The sequence below is a fragment of the Engystomops pustulosus genome, chromosome 3 (genome assembly GCF_040894005.1).
Source record: "Engystomops pustulosus chromosome 3, aEngPut4.maternal, whole genome shotgun sequence".
NCBI lineage: Eukaryota > Metazoa > Chordata > Amphibia > Anura > Leptodactylidae > Engystomops > Engystomops pustulosus.
In genome coordinates this window covers 174,650,656-174,668,381 of record NC_092413.1, presented here as the reverse complement: position 1 = coordinate 174,668,381, position 17,726 = coordinate 174,650,656, and the positions used below count along the sequence as shown (strand labels likewise).

Genomic DNA, 17,726 nt, shown 5'->3' with positions numbered 1-17,726 from the left:
TAGTGGGTATCAGCGAGACATGGCTGGACAGTAGCTATGACTGGGCTGTTGCTATAGATGGTTATAGTCTTTTTAGAAAGGATCGTATAAATAAAAAAGGGGGAGGGGTTTGTTTATATGTGAATTCTTGCCTCAAGCCTGTCTTGCGAGATGACATCAGTAACGCAAATGCAAATGTGGAGTCCCTATGGGTGGAGATAGGGGGAGGGAAAAAGAATAATAAAATATTACTAGGGGTTTGTTATAAGGCTCCAAATATAATGGAGGCAACAGAGGAAATGCTGATAAGTGAAATGGATGCGGCTTCAAATCATGGTGAAGTACTTATCATGGGGGACTTCAATTACCCAGATATTGACTGGGGGGCAGAAACATGCAGGTCCTTCAAAGGTAGTAGGTTCTTGTGACAACAAAAGACAATTACCTGTCGCAAATAGTCCTGGAGCCAACAAGAGGGGGGGCACTGCTGGACCTTATCCTAACCAACAGTCCTGATAGGGTATCAAAACTACAGGTTGGGGGGAACCTGGAGAATAGTGATCATAATATCATTGATTTTGTACTACGGTTTACTAAGAACGTTAGGGAAGGGGCAACCAACACTCTAAACTTCAGGAGGGCAAATTTTCAGCAACTAAGGGAAGACCTTAAAGGCATAGACTGGGATAATGTTCTCAAAGACAAAAGCCCCCCCCCAAAAAAAATGGGAATTTTTCTCATATATTCTGAAAAAGTCCTGTGAGAAACACATACCTTATGGGAAAAAGCATAAGAGGAACAAGAAACAGCCAATGTGGCTAACTAGTCTTGTAAGGAAAGCAATAAGCGAGAAAGATAAAGCGTTTAAGGTGCTAAAACGTGAAGGTAGCAATGAGGCATTACAGGATTATAGAGAGAAAAATAAATCCTGTAAAAAGCAGATAAAGGCTGCAAAAATAGAGACTGAGAGAAAAATTCCAGAGAGAGCAAAAATAATCCCAAATTATTTTTCAAGTATATAAATGATAAGAAACTAAAAACAGAGAGTGTGGGTCCCCTTAGAAATAACATGGGGGTCATGGTGGAAGGAGATGAGGAAAGGGCCAGTCTACTGAATGTCTCCTTCTCAACTGTCTTTACCCAGGAAAATCCCCTGGTGGAAGACACAATGAGGAATAATGTAAATTCTTTTTGGAATGTCAACAGTTTAACCCAGGAAGAGGTATGGCGCCGCCTCGCAAGCACTAAGATAGATAAATCACTGGGGCCAGATGGCATACACCCCCGGGTTCTGCATGAACTATGTACCGTGATAGACAGATCGTTATTTTTAATATTTGAAGATTCACTGAGGACTGGTTATGTTCCACAGGAATGGCGCATAGCAAATGTGGTACCAATATACAAAAAAGGATCAAATAGCAATCCTGGAAACTACAGACCCGTGAGTCTAACTTCTGTGGTGGGGAAAATATTTGAGGGGTTTGTTAGAGATCCTATCCTGGAGTATCTCACTGTGCACAACCTTATAACCCAGCGTCAGCATGGGTTTATGAGAGATCGGTCCTGTCAGACTAATCTGATTGGTTTCTACAAGGAGGTAAGTTCAAGACTGGATCTGGGGGACGCTATGGATGTTGTATATCTGGACTTTTCAAAGGCATTTGACACTGTGCCACATAAAAGGTTGGTATATAAAATGAGACTGCTGGGAATAGGAGAAAATCTGTGGATTTGGGTAAGTAATTGGCTTAGTGATAGAAAACAGAGGGTGGTCATTAATGGCACATTCTCAGATTGCAGAGGAGAGCAACCAGGATTATTAGGGAAATGGGGGGATTAGAATACAATGACAGATTACAAAATTTGGGATTATATAGTTTAGAAAAAAGACGACTGAGGGGAGACCTCATTACAATGTACAAATACCTGAACGGACAGTACAATGATCTCTCCAAAGATCTTTTTATACCTAGGCCTGTGACCAGGACAAGAGGGCATCCTCTACGCCTAGAGGAGAGGCGAGTTTACCATCAACATAGACAAAGGTTCTTTACTGTAAGAGCAGTGAGACTATGGAACTCTCTGCCGCAGGAGGTTGTTATGGCGGACTCTATGTACATGTTCAAGAGAGACCTGGATACCTTTCTGGAGAGCAAAAATATCACCGGTTATGGGGAAAAAACATTAATTTAATTCTTAAAGGTTGGACTTGATGGACTTGCGTCTTTTTCCAGTCTTATATACTATGATACTATGATTGTCCTGCATTCATTAAAGGGGTATTCCAGGAATAAGTAAAATTCCAATGGGTCATTAAAATATCAGGTAATATGTAATTAGTTGTTGTTTTGCCACCCTTAGCAGAAGAATGTTGTGGACATACACTATGATGGAGAATTAAAAAGCTACTGGCCTTTTAATCAGCCACTGTGGAGGGGAAACGGCACAGAAGATGGCCGCTGGTCACATGTCCACATCACATGTCCTGCACCTGCCCGGGTGCAGTGCATCCAGTATGGCCATTGTTGTGGTCATGTGCAGAGATGGCAGTTACACATCATTACTATGGTAACAGAGCAGGAACGTCTGTTACACAATCACTGGGAGCAGAGCATAAGAGGGAGGAGGAGTTACTGAGAACTTAAAGATCATGGGATTTGTAGTATCCCCTGGCGGCCATCTTGGAGATAAATCTGCCTATTTTAAAAAGCCCATAAAATTTTGTGCATAAAACCATAAAAGCCAACTATTTAAGCTTCATTTTGTGATTAATAACATTGAGTTCTGTCGTGTTCGTTTATTTATAGCATTATGGATTTTTGTATCAGAAGTTCATATTCCTGGAATACCCCTTTAACCTTCATTTCCAAATTAAAGCCACATGTTTCACCTGTCTATCTCTAGGTTACACAGCGCTACTTTAAGTGAATAGGTGCAATGAAATGTTATATTGGGCAATGTAATCTAAATATAGTTTAACTAAGGATAGAGTAACTAGGCCTTTACAATCAACTGATCACCATCATAACTTTATTTCACAAAAGAAGTTATCTCGAAATTAAATATATAATATTCATAATAAATCAGGCCTTGCATATACAGTGACTTATCCGGAAATTGTAACTCAATGGTTTATCAAAGCCTTTAGTATATACAGTATTTACATAGAAGTGCTTATTCTTAACATAGAAGTGGTTTGTGGCTGTATGTTGTGAGCATGCTCGCTTCTCTTTATTTATAGATTATGAATCATGATCCATTTCCAATGACCAAATTCATACACTGAAAATGTTTTTTTTTAAAGAAAAATTAAAAAAAAGACCTCACACATGCTGAATCACATGTTCAATAAAAAGACACCCAGGCTGAGGCTGCATAAATCGGGGCAGCAAACTGACTCTTATCCATTAACCAAAATGATATTGGGAAAAGATATATTTGTTTGGTGGTCCAAAAAAGTCAATAATCCAAGGCACATGGAAGAACATAAATATGTAATTTCTCTTACAAGACATCATTTCAGTTAACTCTGAATATACAGGGGCGACAGAACCGGCTTACTTTACCTCCTCCGTCATTTCCATAATGACACAGATCAGTCTTCACTATTTGAGGACCAGAATCAGGGGGACTAGAAAGATGCTTTTCTGTTCTGTTTGTAAGCTCCATAACTGCTAGTACACAGATCCCTGTAAACATGTTGACCTTATTCCAAGCCTGGCCGCAGGTCAGCAAACAGTTGAGATCATTTATAAAAAGTTTGGGTGATGGAGAAAAGTGATGTGGTACTTGGCAGAGCACAGGGCAGACTGTGTAGTGAGCTGACCAAATGTAATCATGTATTGGATCTGAATGTTCAAGAAAGCCATATAACTAACAAAACTTACTACTTGTATAAGGGATTCCCGGAAATCTTACAGGACCTGGAGGGTTGTGTTTTTTTATTTTGTTAAGAACACTGATCATCAGCTTACTGCAATAGTTATGATTAAAGGGGTTGGCCACTTTACCTCCTGTTTTCTGTAATATGTGTGTAAGTGTGTGTTGTGGGGGGGATATTATGTAATTTACCAATATGCATCTATTAAAAGTTATGAACCGCTTTATTGATACGTTAATTGGAGCTTCATTTCTTTTTCCTCATCAGCCAGACATTCCTGACCATAAAATAACCGCTGTAATCTCTGTCTGTCCATAAACAATCAACCTGCCAGGACCTTATGATAGTATTCATAGATATAAGATAAAGATATTAATAGGCTACTGGAGCTTTATCGTTGCTCCTCTTTTTCCTCTTTGCACAAAACAGGAGGTAGTGATCCTGCTACTGGGTTGTTGCCCTTCTATGGCCCCATCCACATCTCTGATTGTACTGGCCTGTATCCTGGTATCTACTTCATACTCTGGACACTTTGTTGACAGGCACAGCTAACCTTCTTGCCACAGCTTGTATAAATATGTGGCAACATAAATGAGCTGCACTACCTGAGCAACTTCTGTGGGTTGTAGGAAGAGCACAATAGCAAAGTGCAAAAGTGACCCAAACAACAGCCAAAATAGATGATAACAGAGAAATGGTCTGTGGTCACAACCTACAGAACCACTCCTTTATATGGGTTGCCTTGCTAATTGCCATTCATTTCTATTCATTGTCTGTTCCATTGGCATAACAGCAGGAGAAATTGATTCACAATCAGTGTTGATTCATAACTGGACAGGTTGATTTCACAGAAGTGGGATTGATTGTGAATTACATTGTATTGCTTACATGTTCCCCTTATATTTTAAATAGTGTCCCCCTAAGTCCCAAGAAAAGATATCTAGATGTAAAAGGACAAGTATGTGGTATATGGAAGTACAACAGAAGTATTTGAGATTGTTAAGTAGATTTAACAACTACACATTTTGGTGCAAGCAAATACTTTGGAGAATTGTTTAGAAAGATAAATAAATGGGAATCCTGGTAAAAGAGCCAGGTAACATCTATATTATTGGATTAAAATATTATGGACATATTTGATAATAATCCTGTGGGTAGATCTCAGATCTCTTTTGTTAACATGTGCAACACCCTCGCCGATGCAATGGCGAGGGAGTGTTTGCGAATACGTCCCACCTGCATGTACCCACATCACACTACATGGTCCTGATAGGACATGGGGGATATTGCAGTGGTGAATCCTGCCTGGCAAGGCAGAGGTTAAGTATTTTGTATGATGCAAGATGCTATTGTCCAATGATTTGTGTTACATCCTGTCCTTTGTAAGCTGAGATGTGATTGGAGGAGCAGCCACCACCTGACCAAAGGGAGGTAATAAAACCCCTGGCCAGGAATGTTCTAGAGTTCTTTCAGAGAGATTCCAGTGTAGGAGAATCCTAGAGATCAGTGAGTGAGTGAGTAATCTCTGTCTAGCCCATACCAGAGCAGGAAGAGCCTAGCCCCTGCCTCTGAAGAGTGGAGTCTAAGACTAGAGTTAGTGTAGTGAGGAAAAGGGGTATCATCTTACCTTTAAAGGTGATACCTGAAGCCCTACAGGACAAGCTGAAGCTTCCTACTAGGACACAGCTGCCTTCCCAGCCTGCCCTCTACATCCAGGCTGGTGAACTATCTCCTGAGGCTCCCTCCAACTTACATCTCAGCACTCCATCTACCTGTTAAAGGCACGTTGCTGCGGTTCCTGCCGGTTCAAATAAAGAACTGTAAGTTGTTTTCTTCAACTTCTGTCTCCGTCTGGTCCCTGCTAATACGGCTGCCTTCATCACCGGCACCCTGTCCATCACCCAGAGACTCACACTCGGGACATTAAGGGGTTGCCCCAGGGAGATCCGCTATAGCAGCCTCTCCCTCATCATTTCTTGCCAACACCACCCTGCTGGAGACCTGCCAGGCTGTAGGACAGCCCTCCGGTTCCCCCGTACCAAGCACCGTGACAATAGCGTGCTTAGGCCGCAACCGCCAGCCACTCCGGTACCGCGGGCCCCGGCTGTCTCCAGGCCTCACCTCAAGGGCTAGGCCCCGGTGGGGGAAGTTGCAAGTGGCGTCACGAACAGGATTGATACTTCTGTGCCTTATTCCGGCATTAAAGACTTTCCTTTATTGAAAAGACTGTGCTGCCTAACCCTGCTGCCATCCGGGTTTAGGCCCAAGTGATTGTGTGTTTCACATTGAACTGTTATACTGCTGCCACGTGCTGTCGAGCGCCGCTCCAGCATGCAAGAGGTTAATTCCTGCAAGAACTGTTTAAGCTCTGCTACATCCGGCGCTGCTGCGCCTGAAGCATTTACCTCAGAGGCGTGTGGCGCAGCAAGTATTTCCAGCCCGCCAAATCCTCACTGGCGGGAACTCCAGAGGCGTCACTAGGCTCCGCCCCCTGCGCGAGTGGCGCGAAGCACCGTGGAGGAGGAGCTGGAGCGTGTGCGGCCGGCAACGAAGAGGGTTAATCGGCCATCTTGGATTTCGGCGCAGGCCGCGCCTGAAGCCTGCCAGCAGTGTGCGCCTCATCCGGAGTTCCGGCGCACGTGTCCTGCGACTGGAGAACACCGCTGAGCATCACCGAGCCCCTGCTGCCTGCCGGACATCGGGAACGGAGTCCTTCCTGCACCGGAGCTGTCCTGTCACCGCGGCTGATCCTGAGTGAGTACCGCTGGGGAAGTTAAAGGGGGGTAGAGATTGTTTCTGATGCTAGGTTATTGGCTCACCTCCCAGGGAATAGTGACTGTGTCTTAAAGTGCCCACGTCCCATTCTAGCCATCGCCCATAGCAACGGACATTGTGTAACCCTGCAGACTTCCCTCGAAGATACGGGACTGGAGCAAGTCCCGTCCCCTGGTCCCTCCTCAGGGTACCGGAGCATGTTAAGTCCTCCAGAGAGTCCCTTCAGCCCTGCTACAGCTAGTGTCCCTGGGACTCCCACCATGATGCCTCTGACTATGCCCTACTATCTGGGGGCCCCCTGGTTACCTTACTACGAGGGAGAATCATATACTCTCCCTGAATTCAGGGACAAGTTGTTAGCCACCTTCGCCTTGCTCCCGTTCACAGAGGAACAGAAAGTGGGCATCCTCATCGGGCAGTTGAAAGGACCCGCTCTCCGGGAAGTCAAGTCTTGGCCCCGAGAACAGTGTCAGAATGTGGTCCAAATTCTTGATAGGCTACGCAACACCTTTGACAAGTGTACTGTCTCTGAGTTGAAGCAGAAATTCTTCGGGAAAAGACAGAAGCCCCAAGAGTCCCTCCGAGACTTTGCCCTCTCCCTACAGGAGACATGGAAGGCCATCACCTGCCTTGAGCCCAAAGACGCTGAAACCTCTGATCAAACCTTAAGGGAACAATTTATTAATGGACTTGTTGATAGAAATCAAAGGTGTCAACTAAAGATCATCTCTTCTCAACATGCCCAGGCCTCTTTCCTTGAATTTAAGGAAATTGCCATTGACATATTAGGAGACCGACCACCTACTGGGCCGCAGAAAGAGCCTGAATCCGTGGAAATGGAAGAATCTGCTCTCGCTTGCCATCCCACGCAGTCAGCATCACCTACTCCTGCGGCTATGGAAGTTACTGGCATAACAGGACCGGGCCCTAATCTGGCGGACACCCTGCATCAAATCCTCGATCGGTTGACCCAGTTGGAAGTAACTGTCTCCGCTATGAGGAGGAAACCTCCAGAGAACCCGGTACGGTCAGCTACTCCTCGTGACTCTCCGACTAAACAGCGCCCAAAAGAAGCGATGTCGTTAAGCACTTGGAGTCAGAAGAAACCCCGCCAGCGGTGCAGCTACTGCCATAAATATGGGCATGAAGAGAATGATTGTCGTCAGTTAAACGACAAACCCTTGGAGCTAAGGGACGACCTCCAAGGGAAGAACTTGTAAGTCCCCGAGATGCCAACTGGATGCCCAGGTTCGTGGGGACTCGCCCCATGGTTCATGTAACCATCAACGGAGTTACCCTACCGGCCTTAATTGATACCGGCTCTCAAGTGACCACCCTCCGGAGTGCTGCCTTCGAGAAATGCCGAGGAAAAGCATCCTTAGTCCAGCCTCCCCAGGCTTACTTGAACATTATTGCTACGAACGGAAAACCCGTACCCATCCGCGGCTACTGGGAGCCCACGCTAACCATTGGAGACACTGAGTTAACCAGACAGGGCGTAGTGGTGACACGAGTGCCCGAAAACGGTAATTTCTCCCTGGTACTGGGTACCAATGTCCTCCGCAACTGCTACCCTGAAGTGCTGAAGGCTCTCCACGACTCCCTGCCCACAGTGTCCAACGGTTCCCGGAAGGTAATTCAGGAGACTATGCAGGTTCTAGCGGCGCAACAGAAGTTTGCTGGCCCTAATGGTGAAATCTGCAGAGCCCGGATCAAGGATCCCCAACCTGTCCGCCTTCAACCTGGGACTGAGACGTTAGTATGGTTTCGAGCCTGCATGGGCATCCAAGGTCAAGACTACCAGGCGATAGGAGAACCTCTACCAGCTGATGAAGACCGGCCCATTCTAGCCGCCAGGAGCCTAGTCACTGTATCCCGAGGACAAGTACCCATTCGATTACTAAATGTGGGAGACTCCCCAGTGGATCTGAGAAAGTACCAAGCCGTAGCCACTCTCTTCAGCGTCCATCCTGGAGACTTGGTGGAAACCTCTCTGTCTGCCTCCCAACAGTTGGAACTGAAGCAAAGTGCTGAAGGTGAGCCTGCCGAGCAATCCTGGTGGCTTGAGCTCAATATTGGAGACGACGATTTTACTCCTGCAGACCAAGTACAAGGTGTCCTGGATGTCGTTATGAAGCACCACCAGGCCTTCAGCAAACACCCACTGGATTTTGGGCAGACTACCCTGATCCAACATACCATCCCTACTGGCTCTCATCCCCCTATCAAGGAGCGATACCGGCCCATACCTCCAGCCCGCTACCAAGAGGTGAAGAAGCTGGTACAAGAGATGAAGACAGCCAATGTTATCCGGGAAAGTCACAGCCCATGGGCTGCCCCGCTGGTCCTTGTGAAAAAGAAGGATGGAACCCTTCGTTTCTGTGTTGACTATAGGAAGATCAACAATATCACCCACAAGGATGCCTATCCTCTGCCTCGAATTGAGGAATCCCTCGCAGCCCTAGGGTCAGCTGCCTACTTCTCTACCCTGGACCTGACCAGTGGCTACTGGCAAGTGGCCATGGCGCCGGAAGACAGAGAGAAGACGGCTTTCACCACCCCAATGGGCCTGTTCGAGTTCAACAACATGCCGTTCGGGCTATGCAACGCCCCAGGCACATTTCAACGGCTGATGGAGAGATGTTTGGGTCATCGCAACTTCGAGACCGTCCTGCTATATTTGGACTACATTATCATCTACTCCAAGACTTATGAAGACCACCTCCACCATCTGGCTGAAGTCTTCCAAATCCTGACCCAACATGGGTTGAAGGTCAAGCCATCCAAGTGCCACCTGCTACAACCTAGCGTCAAGTACCTGGGACATGTGGTGAGCGCTCATGGAATTGAGCCAGATCCAGAGAATATTGCAGCTGTCTACGACTGGCCTACCCCATCAACCGTACGGGACATCAAAAGCTTCCTGGGATTTGCCAGTTACTACAGGCGTTTCATCCCGAAGTTTGCTCAGCTGGCGGCTCCTCTGCAAGAGCTTCTAAGGGGCCTGCCAAAAGAGAGCCAACGTTCCCGAGTAGCCATTGAGTGGATGGCCGAACGAGAAGCTGCCTTCCAGATGCTCAAGCAACGGTTGACTGAGCCCCCGGTGTTGGGATATCCAGACTATAGTCTGCCTTTCACCCTATACACTGATGCCAGCAAGCAAGGTCTAGGGGCGGTATTATCCCAGCTCCAAAACGGAACTGAAAGGGTCATAGCCTACGCCAGCCGTTCCCTCCGAGAACCGGAGCAAAACGACCAGAACTACAGTTCCATCAAGTTGGAGTTTCTGGCGTTAGTCTGGGCTGTGACCGAAAAGTTCAAGGACTACCTAGCTGCATCATCTTTCACTGTCTTCACAGACAATAATCCTTTTGCGCATCTGAACACCGCACGTCTTGGAGCACTGGAACAACGGTGGGCCTCCAGACTTGCCAATTTCAACTTTACCATCAAGTACCTGGCTGGTAAGACCAATGACAACGCCGACGCTTTGTCCCGTCTCCCTGACCAGTGGGAGGGACCCTCCACAGATGCTCAGTGGGAAGATGTCGAGATGCCAGCATTCTATGCCCGGTTTGTGCGTCAAGATGCCCAGAGAGTTTATTCCCTACCGACAGAGGCAGCGCCAGCTACTCCTCAAGAAGAGTCAGAGCCCCCTGCGGAAAAGGACCTCTGGATGAGTCTTCAGGCTGATAGCCGTGCCATAGGAGAAGTAATGGACTATCTCTCTAGCGGGCGAGTGCCTGAAAGAATCCGGCGCAGAAGAGCTGATGGAGAACTGTCTCAATTGTGGCGCCAGAGAAAGACTCTGAGCATGCACCAGGGTCTGCTAAAGAGAAGAACTCTGGACCCTATCACTTATGACCGGCTGTACCAGATTGTGATTCCCAGGAGGGATGCCAAAATAGTACTGGAAATGTACCATGACCAGTCCGGACACTTTGGCGTTCAGAAGACTGAAGCCACCCTCCGAAGGCGATTCTACTGGGTCAACATGAAGTCCGACATTGAAGCCTGGTGTCGAGAATGCCCAGCCTGCGCCATCGCTCGAGGAGAGCGACACAATCAAAGGGCCCCTCTACGTCCCATTGTGAGCCAACGGCCCTTGGAGATCCTGGCATTGGACCACGTGAAGTTGGAGCCCAGCAGATCCGGTCACAGTTATGCTCTTACTATCATCGACCACTATACCAAATTTGTGGTTGCAGTACCTGTCAGAGACCTGTCTGCAAGGACCACCGCAGCGGCCCTGTGGAAGAGCTTCATCCTCCCCTATGGCTGTCCGGACCAGATCCTTACAGACCAAGGAACAGCATTTGAGTCCCAAGTCTTCCAGGAGCTGTGCACTCTATATGGCTGCAAGAAGCTGAGGACCACAGCTTATCATCCCCAAGGCAACGGGCTTTGTGAAAAGATGAATCAGACTCTAATCAATATGCTGAGGACTCTGACCCCTGCAAAAAGGGCTGACTGGCCAAAACTATTGCCCGAATTAGTGTACCTGTACAACAATACCACTCATTGCTCCACAGGGTACACCCCGTATTATCTGATGTTCGGGAGACACGGCCATCTCCCTGCTGATATGACCTGGGACATGGAGTCCCCTGATTCCCAGTCTTTACTCCCCCAGACTGACTGGGTTCACGAACACCAGAGGCGCCTGGCGGATGCCAGAGAAGTTGTGGATCTGCGGTTAGAAGAGGCCCGGGAGAAACAAAAAAGGGACTTTGATCGTAATGCCTGTGCTGAGCCTTTTGCCCCAGGAGATCGAGTGTGGCTGCGCAACAACCATCCTACCAGTAAGCTAGATGGGCGTTGGGAGCGTGAGCCATACCTAGTTAGGGACAGTCTCTCCCCTGAAGTCTACGAGATTTCAAGAGGAGACCGTCCACCACTCCGGGTACATAGGAACCGGCTGAAGAGGTGTCTTCGTCCTTTTGCCCCTATGTCCACACCTCTCACCTCGACCCCCAACTTACAGACCTCCTTGTGTTAGCCTACCCCCAGTTTCTTGGAACTTGTGACTGTGCCTCAATTCTGTTTTGTTTCCACTCCAGTAAGAGGTACCTCGGAGAGACCATTATCCCCACCGCAGTCTCCAATACTGCTGCCTGTGGAGGATGATCCGGCTCCACTGTCTGCAACCCCTGAAGCATCAGAGCCAGCTGAGACTCCGACTCCAGCGCCTGAATCAGAGGAGGACGATGAGGAGATTGTTATCTTCTCCCAGCCGGAACTGCGGAGGTCTCAAAGGGAGACAAAAGGTAAAGCTCCTGCGTACCTGCAGGAGTATCAGCTGGTGTCACACAGAAGGAGGAGGCAGGTACGTTTTTCTGACACCGAAGTACTTACCGAAGTACTTACCACCGAAGAAGATACTGAGTAACTGGGCTGTAGCCCACTTCAGGTACTGTACATATTGTGTATTTATCTCCATTTTCCCTAAAGAGCCAGAGACTTTCCTGAGACTCTCATCCCTATTTATCTCAGTCAAGAGACATACCTTGAACTGATTATTGTCATGTGCTGTGATAGCACCCCTTCCTCTGCCACAGCAGAGATTCCTACCAAAGGACTCTGTCCCTCTACACAAAGAGGAGACCCTTTGCTTCTCAGTGCACTTTTCCCCACATCAAGGGCTGTACCCAGAAGATGGACTTTGTCATTAGAGACCTTCTGTGAGACTTTTGCCAGATACTACCAGGAAAAGTTGCAATGTAATTTATTATCATTCTGCACTTAATGCCTTCCTTTTTAGGTATGGACATTATGCTTGCACTTTTTATGCCTTTTCTTTGCAGGAAAAGAGACATTTACTATCGTGCTACCCTGAGTAGCCTATCTATCTGTAACGTTGTCATGTTATAAGATGTGTACCCATTGGGCTTCTAAGCCAATGTGAGTTAACCTGTTTGCACACTGTCAAAATGTATGCCAGTAGTCTGCATTAACCCTTTCATAGGCTTTTCAGGTTGTAGTGTGGCTGTGTCGGACCGTCGTTTTTTGTAAAACACTGACCGCTACCTGATCCCTCAAACCGAGGTTTGCACATGGGGGTAGTCCGTAAACTGCGGGTCTTTAGGGGACCGGGGGTGTTACAAAGATAGCACCTGGATGCCACTCATACATGGGTAAGGATGCCAGTCAGGAGGTACTCGTGTCACATATGCCAATGTAATGCATATACACACACTATATAATTGCCGCCAGGGAAGAAGCGTTGATACAACAAATATACAGGCCTTGGTGCAAGGAGTGGATTACAGTACATGACACCACACCTTTCCTACTGTACAGTTTGGTTTAATGGCGTCAGCGACCAACTGTCATACAGTTACATGTTTTGTCTTAGTCCAACACCAACCCAGGTGCCTGTCTCCAGGACCATGGGCGGTTTGTCCCTACACCTCACATAGCCTGCACTTCCCAGAAGTGCCCTTAGCCCCCTCTGTGCCCCAAACCATCTGTAGTCGAGCCGAGGGCGGCTCTTTCAATTGCCCCCGGGGTATGCAACACCCTCGCTGATGCAATGGCGAGGGAGTGTTTGCGAATTCGTCCCACCTGCATGTACCCACATCACACTACATGGTCCTGATAGGACATGGGGGATATTGCAGTGGTGAATCCTGCCTGGCAAGGCAGAGGTTAAGTATTTTGTATGATGCAAGATGCTATTGTCCAATGATTTGTGTTACATCCTGTCCTTTGTAAGCTGAGATGTGATTGGAGGAGCAGCCACCACCTGACCAAAGGGAGGTAATAAAACCCCTGGCCAGGAATGTTCTAGAGTTCTTTCAGAGAGATTCCAGTGTAGGAGAATCCTAGAGATCAGTGAGTGAGTGAGTAATCTCTGTCTAGCCCATACCAGAGCAGGAAGTGCCTAGCCCCTGCCTCTGAAGAGTGGAGTCTAAGACTAGAGTTAGTGTAGTGAGGAAAAGGGGTATCATCTTACCTTTAAAGGTGATACCTGAAGCCCTACAGGACAAGCTGAAGCTTCCTACTAGGACACAGCTGCCTTCCCAGCCTGCCCTCTACATCCAGGCTGGTGAACTATCTCCTGAGGCTCCCTCCAACTTACATCTCAGCACTCCATCTACCTGTTAAAGGCACGTTGCTGCGGTTCCTGCCGGTTCAAATAAAGAACTGTAAGTTGTTTTCTTCAACTTCTGTCTCCGTCTGGTCCCTGCTAATACGGCTGCCTTCATCACCGGCACCCTGTCCATCACCCAGAGACTCACACTCGGGACATTAAGGGGTTGCCCCAGGGAGATCCGCTATAGCAGCCTCTCCCTCATCATTTCTTGCCAACACCACCCTGCTGGAGACCTGCCAGGCTGTAGGACAGCCCTCCGGTTCCCCTGTACCAAGCACCGTGACAATAGCGTGCTTAGGCCGCAACCGCCAGCCACTCCGGTACCGCGGGCCCCGGCTGTCTCCAGGCCTCACCTCAAGGGCTAGGCCCCGGTGGGGGAAGTTGCACATGCTTAGCATGTACCCCATTTCCCAATTTACATGCTGAGCCTCATCCACGCCTGGCAGATATCCAACAGGGGGATTTGCAAGAAAGGAGGGATAGGCTGTGGATATATGATAGTTCAACTTAGGACAACCCTGATGTAGGTGTAGGGATCCCAGAGTAAGGGTAAATAAGGCACCCTTGATGTTAGCAGCTTTATGCAGGGATCACGCAGAGACAAGGGATGTCAACCATAAAACTCACAGTTAATTTATTCTGGAACAATGGCCATAACAATAGGGAGCAATTCAACTGGTGGTGTTCGGCAGAGGTTGCTGACCACCTGATATAAGTAGCTTTGGGCTGGAGGTGAGGAGTTGCTCTGCAGTACTCCAAGGCAGGTAGGTAGGTAGTCTTGGAGTAGGGGTAGGTTGCTCAGAGTCCTGCAGAGACCTGATGGCTGTAGGTCACATGATGAGGAGTGCTGTGAGTAGTGGTGAGTTGGAAGTGTCCAGGTTATTCAACCAGCACCTCTGTATAATACAATCGGAAGAATGCATTTGATTGGTCACAATAATCAACATTAGTCTCAAGCCAATGTTAAGCAGCTGCAGTAGCGAATTGAATCAGTAGATGGCGGCATTGCTAAGGGATGGACATCTTAGATTGGGTAGAATACTCTTTCTTAAAGGTGTCTGTCCTATGGAACCTACACAGATTGCAGAATTACTTGGCCACACTCCTCCTACATCTAGAAGGCATTAAAGGTTCACAATTTTGTAACATAACTGTCCGACGGGATGTTACACATACAGCAGAAAAACACAATGAAAAGCTTGTAAAAAAAAGTATGTTCAGCAGACGCCTTAATAGCCCATGGGTAATGAATGCAACTGTATGGCAGCCATCCCCGTCCTCCGCTAAACATATAAACTGTGGGTGTTCCCCACAGTGATGTAACTGCCATATATGGAGGATGCCATAACATCAGCAGCAAATCAATGGCTATTGCTTAGATATAGATTGCTGAGATATACTTTCAAGAGAGTATAAAACTAGATAGAAACATAACCTAACAACACATTACAGAGAAATGACACTGCATAAGCATAGATTAACCAAAACAGAAATCATGCAAACGTCATAGTTTACCTATGAGCCATATAATGAGAAGGTAGTCTATTCTCTCCAGGGCTGGTCCCATAGTGTTCTTCTTATCCTCATTGTAGACTAAAGAATATAAATTAAGAAGGAGTAGGAAAGTGAAGTAAGATGCACCATGTATGATGAACTTCATGAAAGGTGTGTGGATCATGCGTCCAGCTTGTGACTTTGGGGCAAGCAGATAGCACAGGGAAAGAATTGGCCAGCAAAGCCCCACAGTGAGGACAATCAATATCTTCATGCAGGTGTGTTTCCTCCGGTAGCCCGCCATCTGTCCAAACCAGACTGTGTTGAGAAACTGTTGGCAGTTGGATTGGGATACAAACTGGAAAGAAAAATAATGAATTATGATTCTCCATTGTATAGTTCAATGCTGTGTAATGCCATATACACACATATACTGGCCTATACGTTGTTTAGAGACATGTGCTAGCTTTTGTTTCAATGGCTAGCACAGTGAGAAGTTACTGGGTTGTGTCTAGGGGAAACGGAAATTGTGGACACCAGGACTGATAGAGACAGGTTGGACTTATATCTGTGAAATGCTGCATTTTTGTTAATAACAGTGAATTAGAGAATGTGTTATTTTGTTATCCTGAGTACATATAAGAAACTTGTCTTCGTGGGAATACCGCTCTAATAAATGTGGGCCAATAACTTTTGGGTTTTTCTTGGCTGTAAACCATAATCATCAACGGTAACATAAATAAACACTTGGTAACACTTGCAAAAGTTCATTTTTGTGTTAATATAATATATGAGTTTCACTTTTTGAATTGATAACTTTTTGCTGATATTCTAATTTCTTGAGATGCATGTATGTAGTTTCCCAGAGAAATTGAGGGTCAGTTATCTACACTGTAGTGGAAATGGACCCTTTCACTGCTGAGATGTTTTTTTTTACTTATTGTGGTGTTTTCTTGGCTATACTTACTTCTTTTTGGTTGTACTTTATCGCCAGCTTTAAGCGGCTCAAGTTCATCCGCTCTTCTAAAAGTCCTCTCTTGTCCACTGGTTCATCGCTCGATTGATGGTTTAAGATCACTTCCAGCTCCCTAGAATTCCTGGCTTGAGCCAACAGGTCCTTAGCAAAGGTCTTACACTTCTGGGCGAGCTCTTCATAATCATTTCTAAAAGATTCACATGTTTGTACATGATAAATGTGGTCTATAAAGTGGTAAATCAAAATCTTACAATGCACTTAGAACCTGTTCACGTATTGAGTGCTAAATGTGCAACAATTATGATGTTAACAACTTTGTTACAAGCATAGTAATACACAGGACATTTTATGGACATAACTACTAGACTACTAGGGTAGCAGACATAGCAGCAGAGACTGAAAAGCTGCATTCACATTTTTCCTTAGCTGTACCATATTTTACTATGGAGATATCTCTGTATGTTTGTGACAGCTGGGGTGCCTTTTATCTCTGTACTGTGACTTTGCTGTGTGTATTACCTCTATACTGTCACATTAGTGTATGTATTATATCTGCTTTGTGACATCACTGTGTGTCCTATACTTGTGTTGTGTCATATCACTGTGTGTATTATCCCTGTACTGTAACATTGTATATTGTTTATGTACTGCGATATCACTGTGTTTATTGCCTCTGTACTGTGACATCTCTTTAATTTTGGCGCACCCTGTGCTGCTCGGAAAGTGTGCCCCATCTTTTTCTGGTGCACAGTGGCAAGTTGACGGGCCCCAGTGCAAAGTCTGTACCAGGTCACCTAAGATAATCTATGGTTTTTAATACTAGTCTCCTCATATGGGAAAGTAACAGCCCCCTAAAACTCTTGCGACCGCGCCCTCTGCACCCCCTCAAGTTACGCCCTGCTGGTGCACCTTTAACCCCTTAATGACCATTTTTCATTGTGGTTTCATTTTTCACTCCCCACCTTCAACAATCTATAAGTTTTTTATTTTTCCATGTATGGAGCTGTGTGAGGGCTTGTTTTCTGCATAACAAATTGCACTTCATAGTGACAGTATTAAATAATTATGCTGTGTACTGGGAAGCGGGAAAAAATTTCCAATTGCAGTGAAATTGGTAAAAAAAAATGCATTTGCGCCATTTACTTGTGGACTAGGATTTTACGGCTTTTACTGTGCTCCACAAATCACATGTCTCCTTTTTATTTGGGTCGGTACGATCACGGGGATATCAAATTTATATAGGTTTTAAAGTGTTTTCATATATTCACAAAAATTAAAACCTCCTGTACATAAATTTTTTTTTTTCATTTTGCCCTGGCGTTAATAACTTTTTCATACTCCAGTGTACAGAGCTGTGTCTGAAGTCATTTTTTGCCAAATGTTATGGCGTTTTCAATGCTACCATTTTGATGACTGTACGGACTTTTGATCACTTTTTATTAAATTTTTTATAGTTTGCAAAAAGGCAAAAAAGTGGCGTTTTCAACTTTGCACTATTTTCGGTTACAGGGTTTAACACCGGG

At 46.2% G+C, this 17,726-nt stretch overlaps 2 protein-coding genes across 3 annotated transcripts in view; one reads left to right on the top strand and one right to left on the bottom strand.

Annotated features, from left to right (window-relative positions):
- Positions 1-17,726, bottom strand: part of TRPC1 (transient receptor potential cation channel subfamily C member 1) — a 67,604-nt gene that overhangs the window by 30,041 nt on the left and 19,837 nt on the right. For both annotated transcript variants that reach the window (XM_072143070.1, XM_072143071.1), the window contains 2 exons: positions 16,195-16,390; positions 15,249-15,585 (listed from right to left, as the gene is read on the bottom strand). In XM_072143070.1, the coding sequence (XP_071999171.1) occupies positions 15,249-15,585; positions 16,195-16,390 (533 nt within the window). The remainder of the gene's footprint in view (positions 1-15,248; positions 15,586-16,194; positions 16,391-17,726) is intronic.
- LOC140120776 (uncharacterized) lies at positions 9,270-15,112 on the top strand. Its single transcript, XM_072139720.1, has 2 exons — positions 9,270-9,928; positions 15,049-15,112. Exons 1-2 carry the CDS (start codon positions 9,270-9,272, stop codon positions 15,110-15,112), a joined length of 723 nt encoding a protein of 240 aa, XP_071995821.1.

Coding starts and splice junctions, on each gene's coding strand:
- LOC140120776 (XM_072139720.1), top strand. CDS start 9,270: ATGGAGAGATGTTTGGGTCATCGCAACTTCGAGACCGTCCTGCTATAT. Junction 9,929..15,048: donor ATCAAGTTGGAGTTTCTGGC/GTTAGTCTGGGC, acceptor TGTTCCCCACAG/TGATGTAACTGCCATATATG.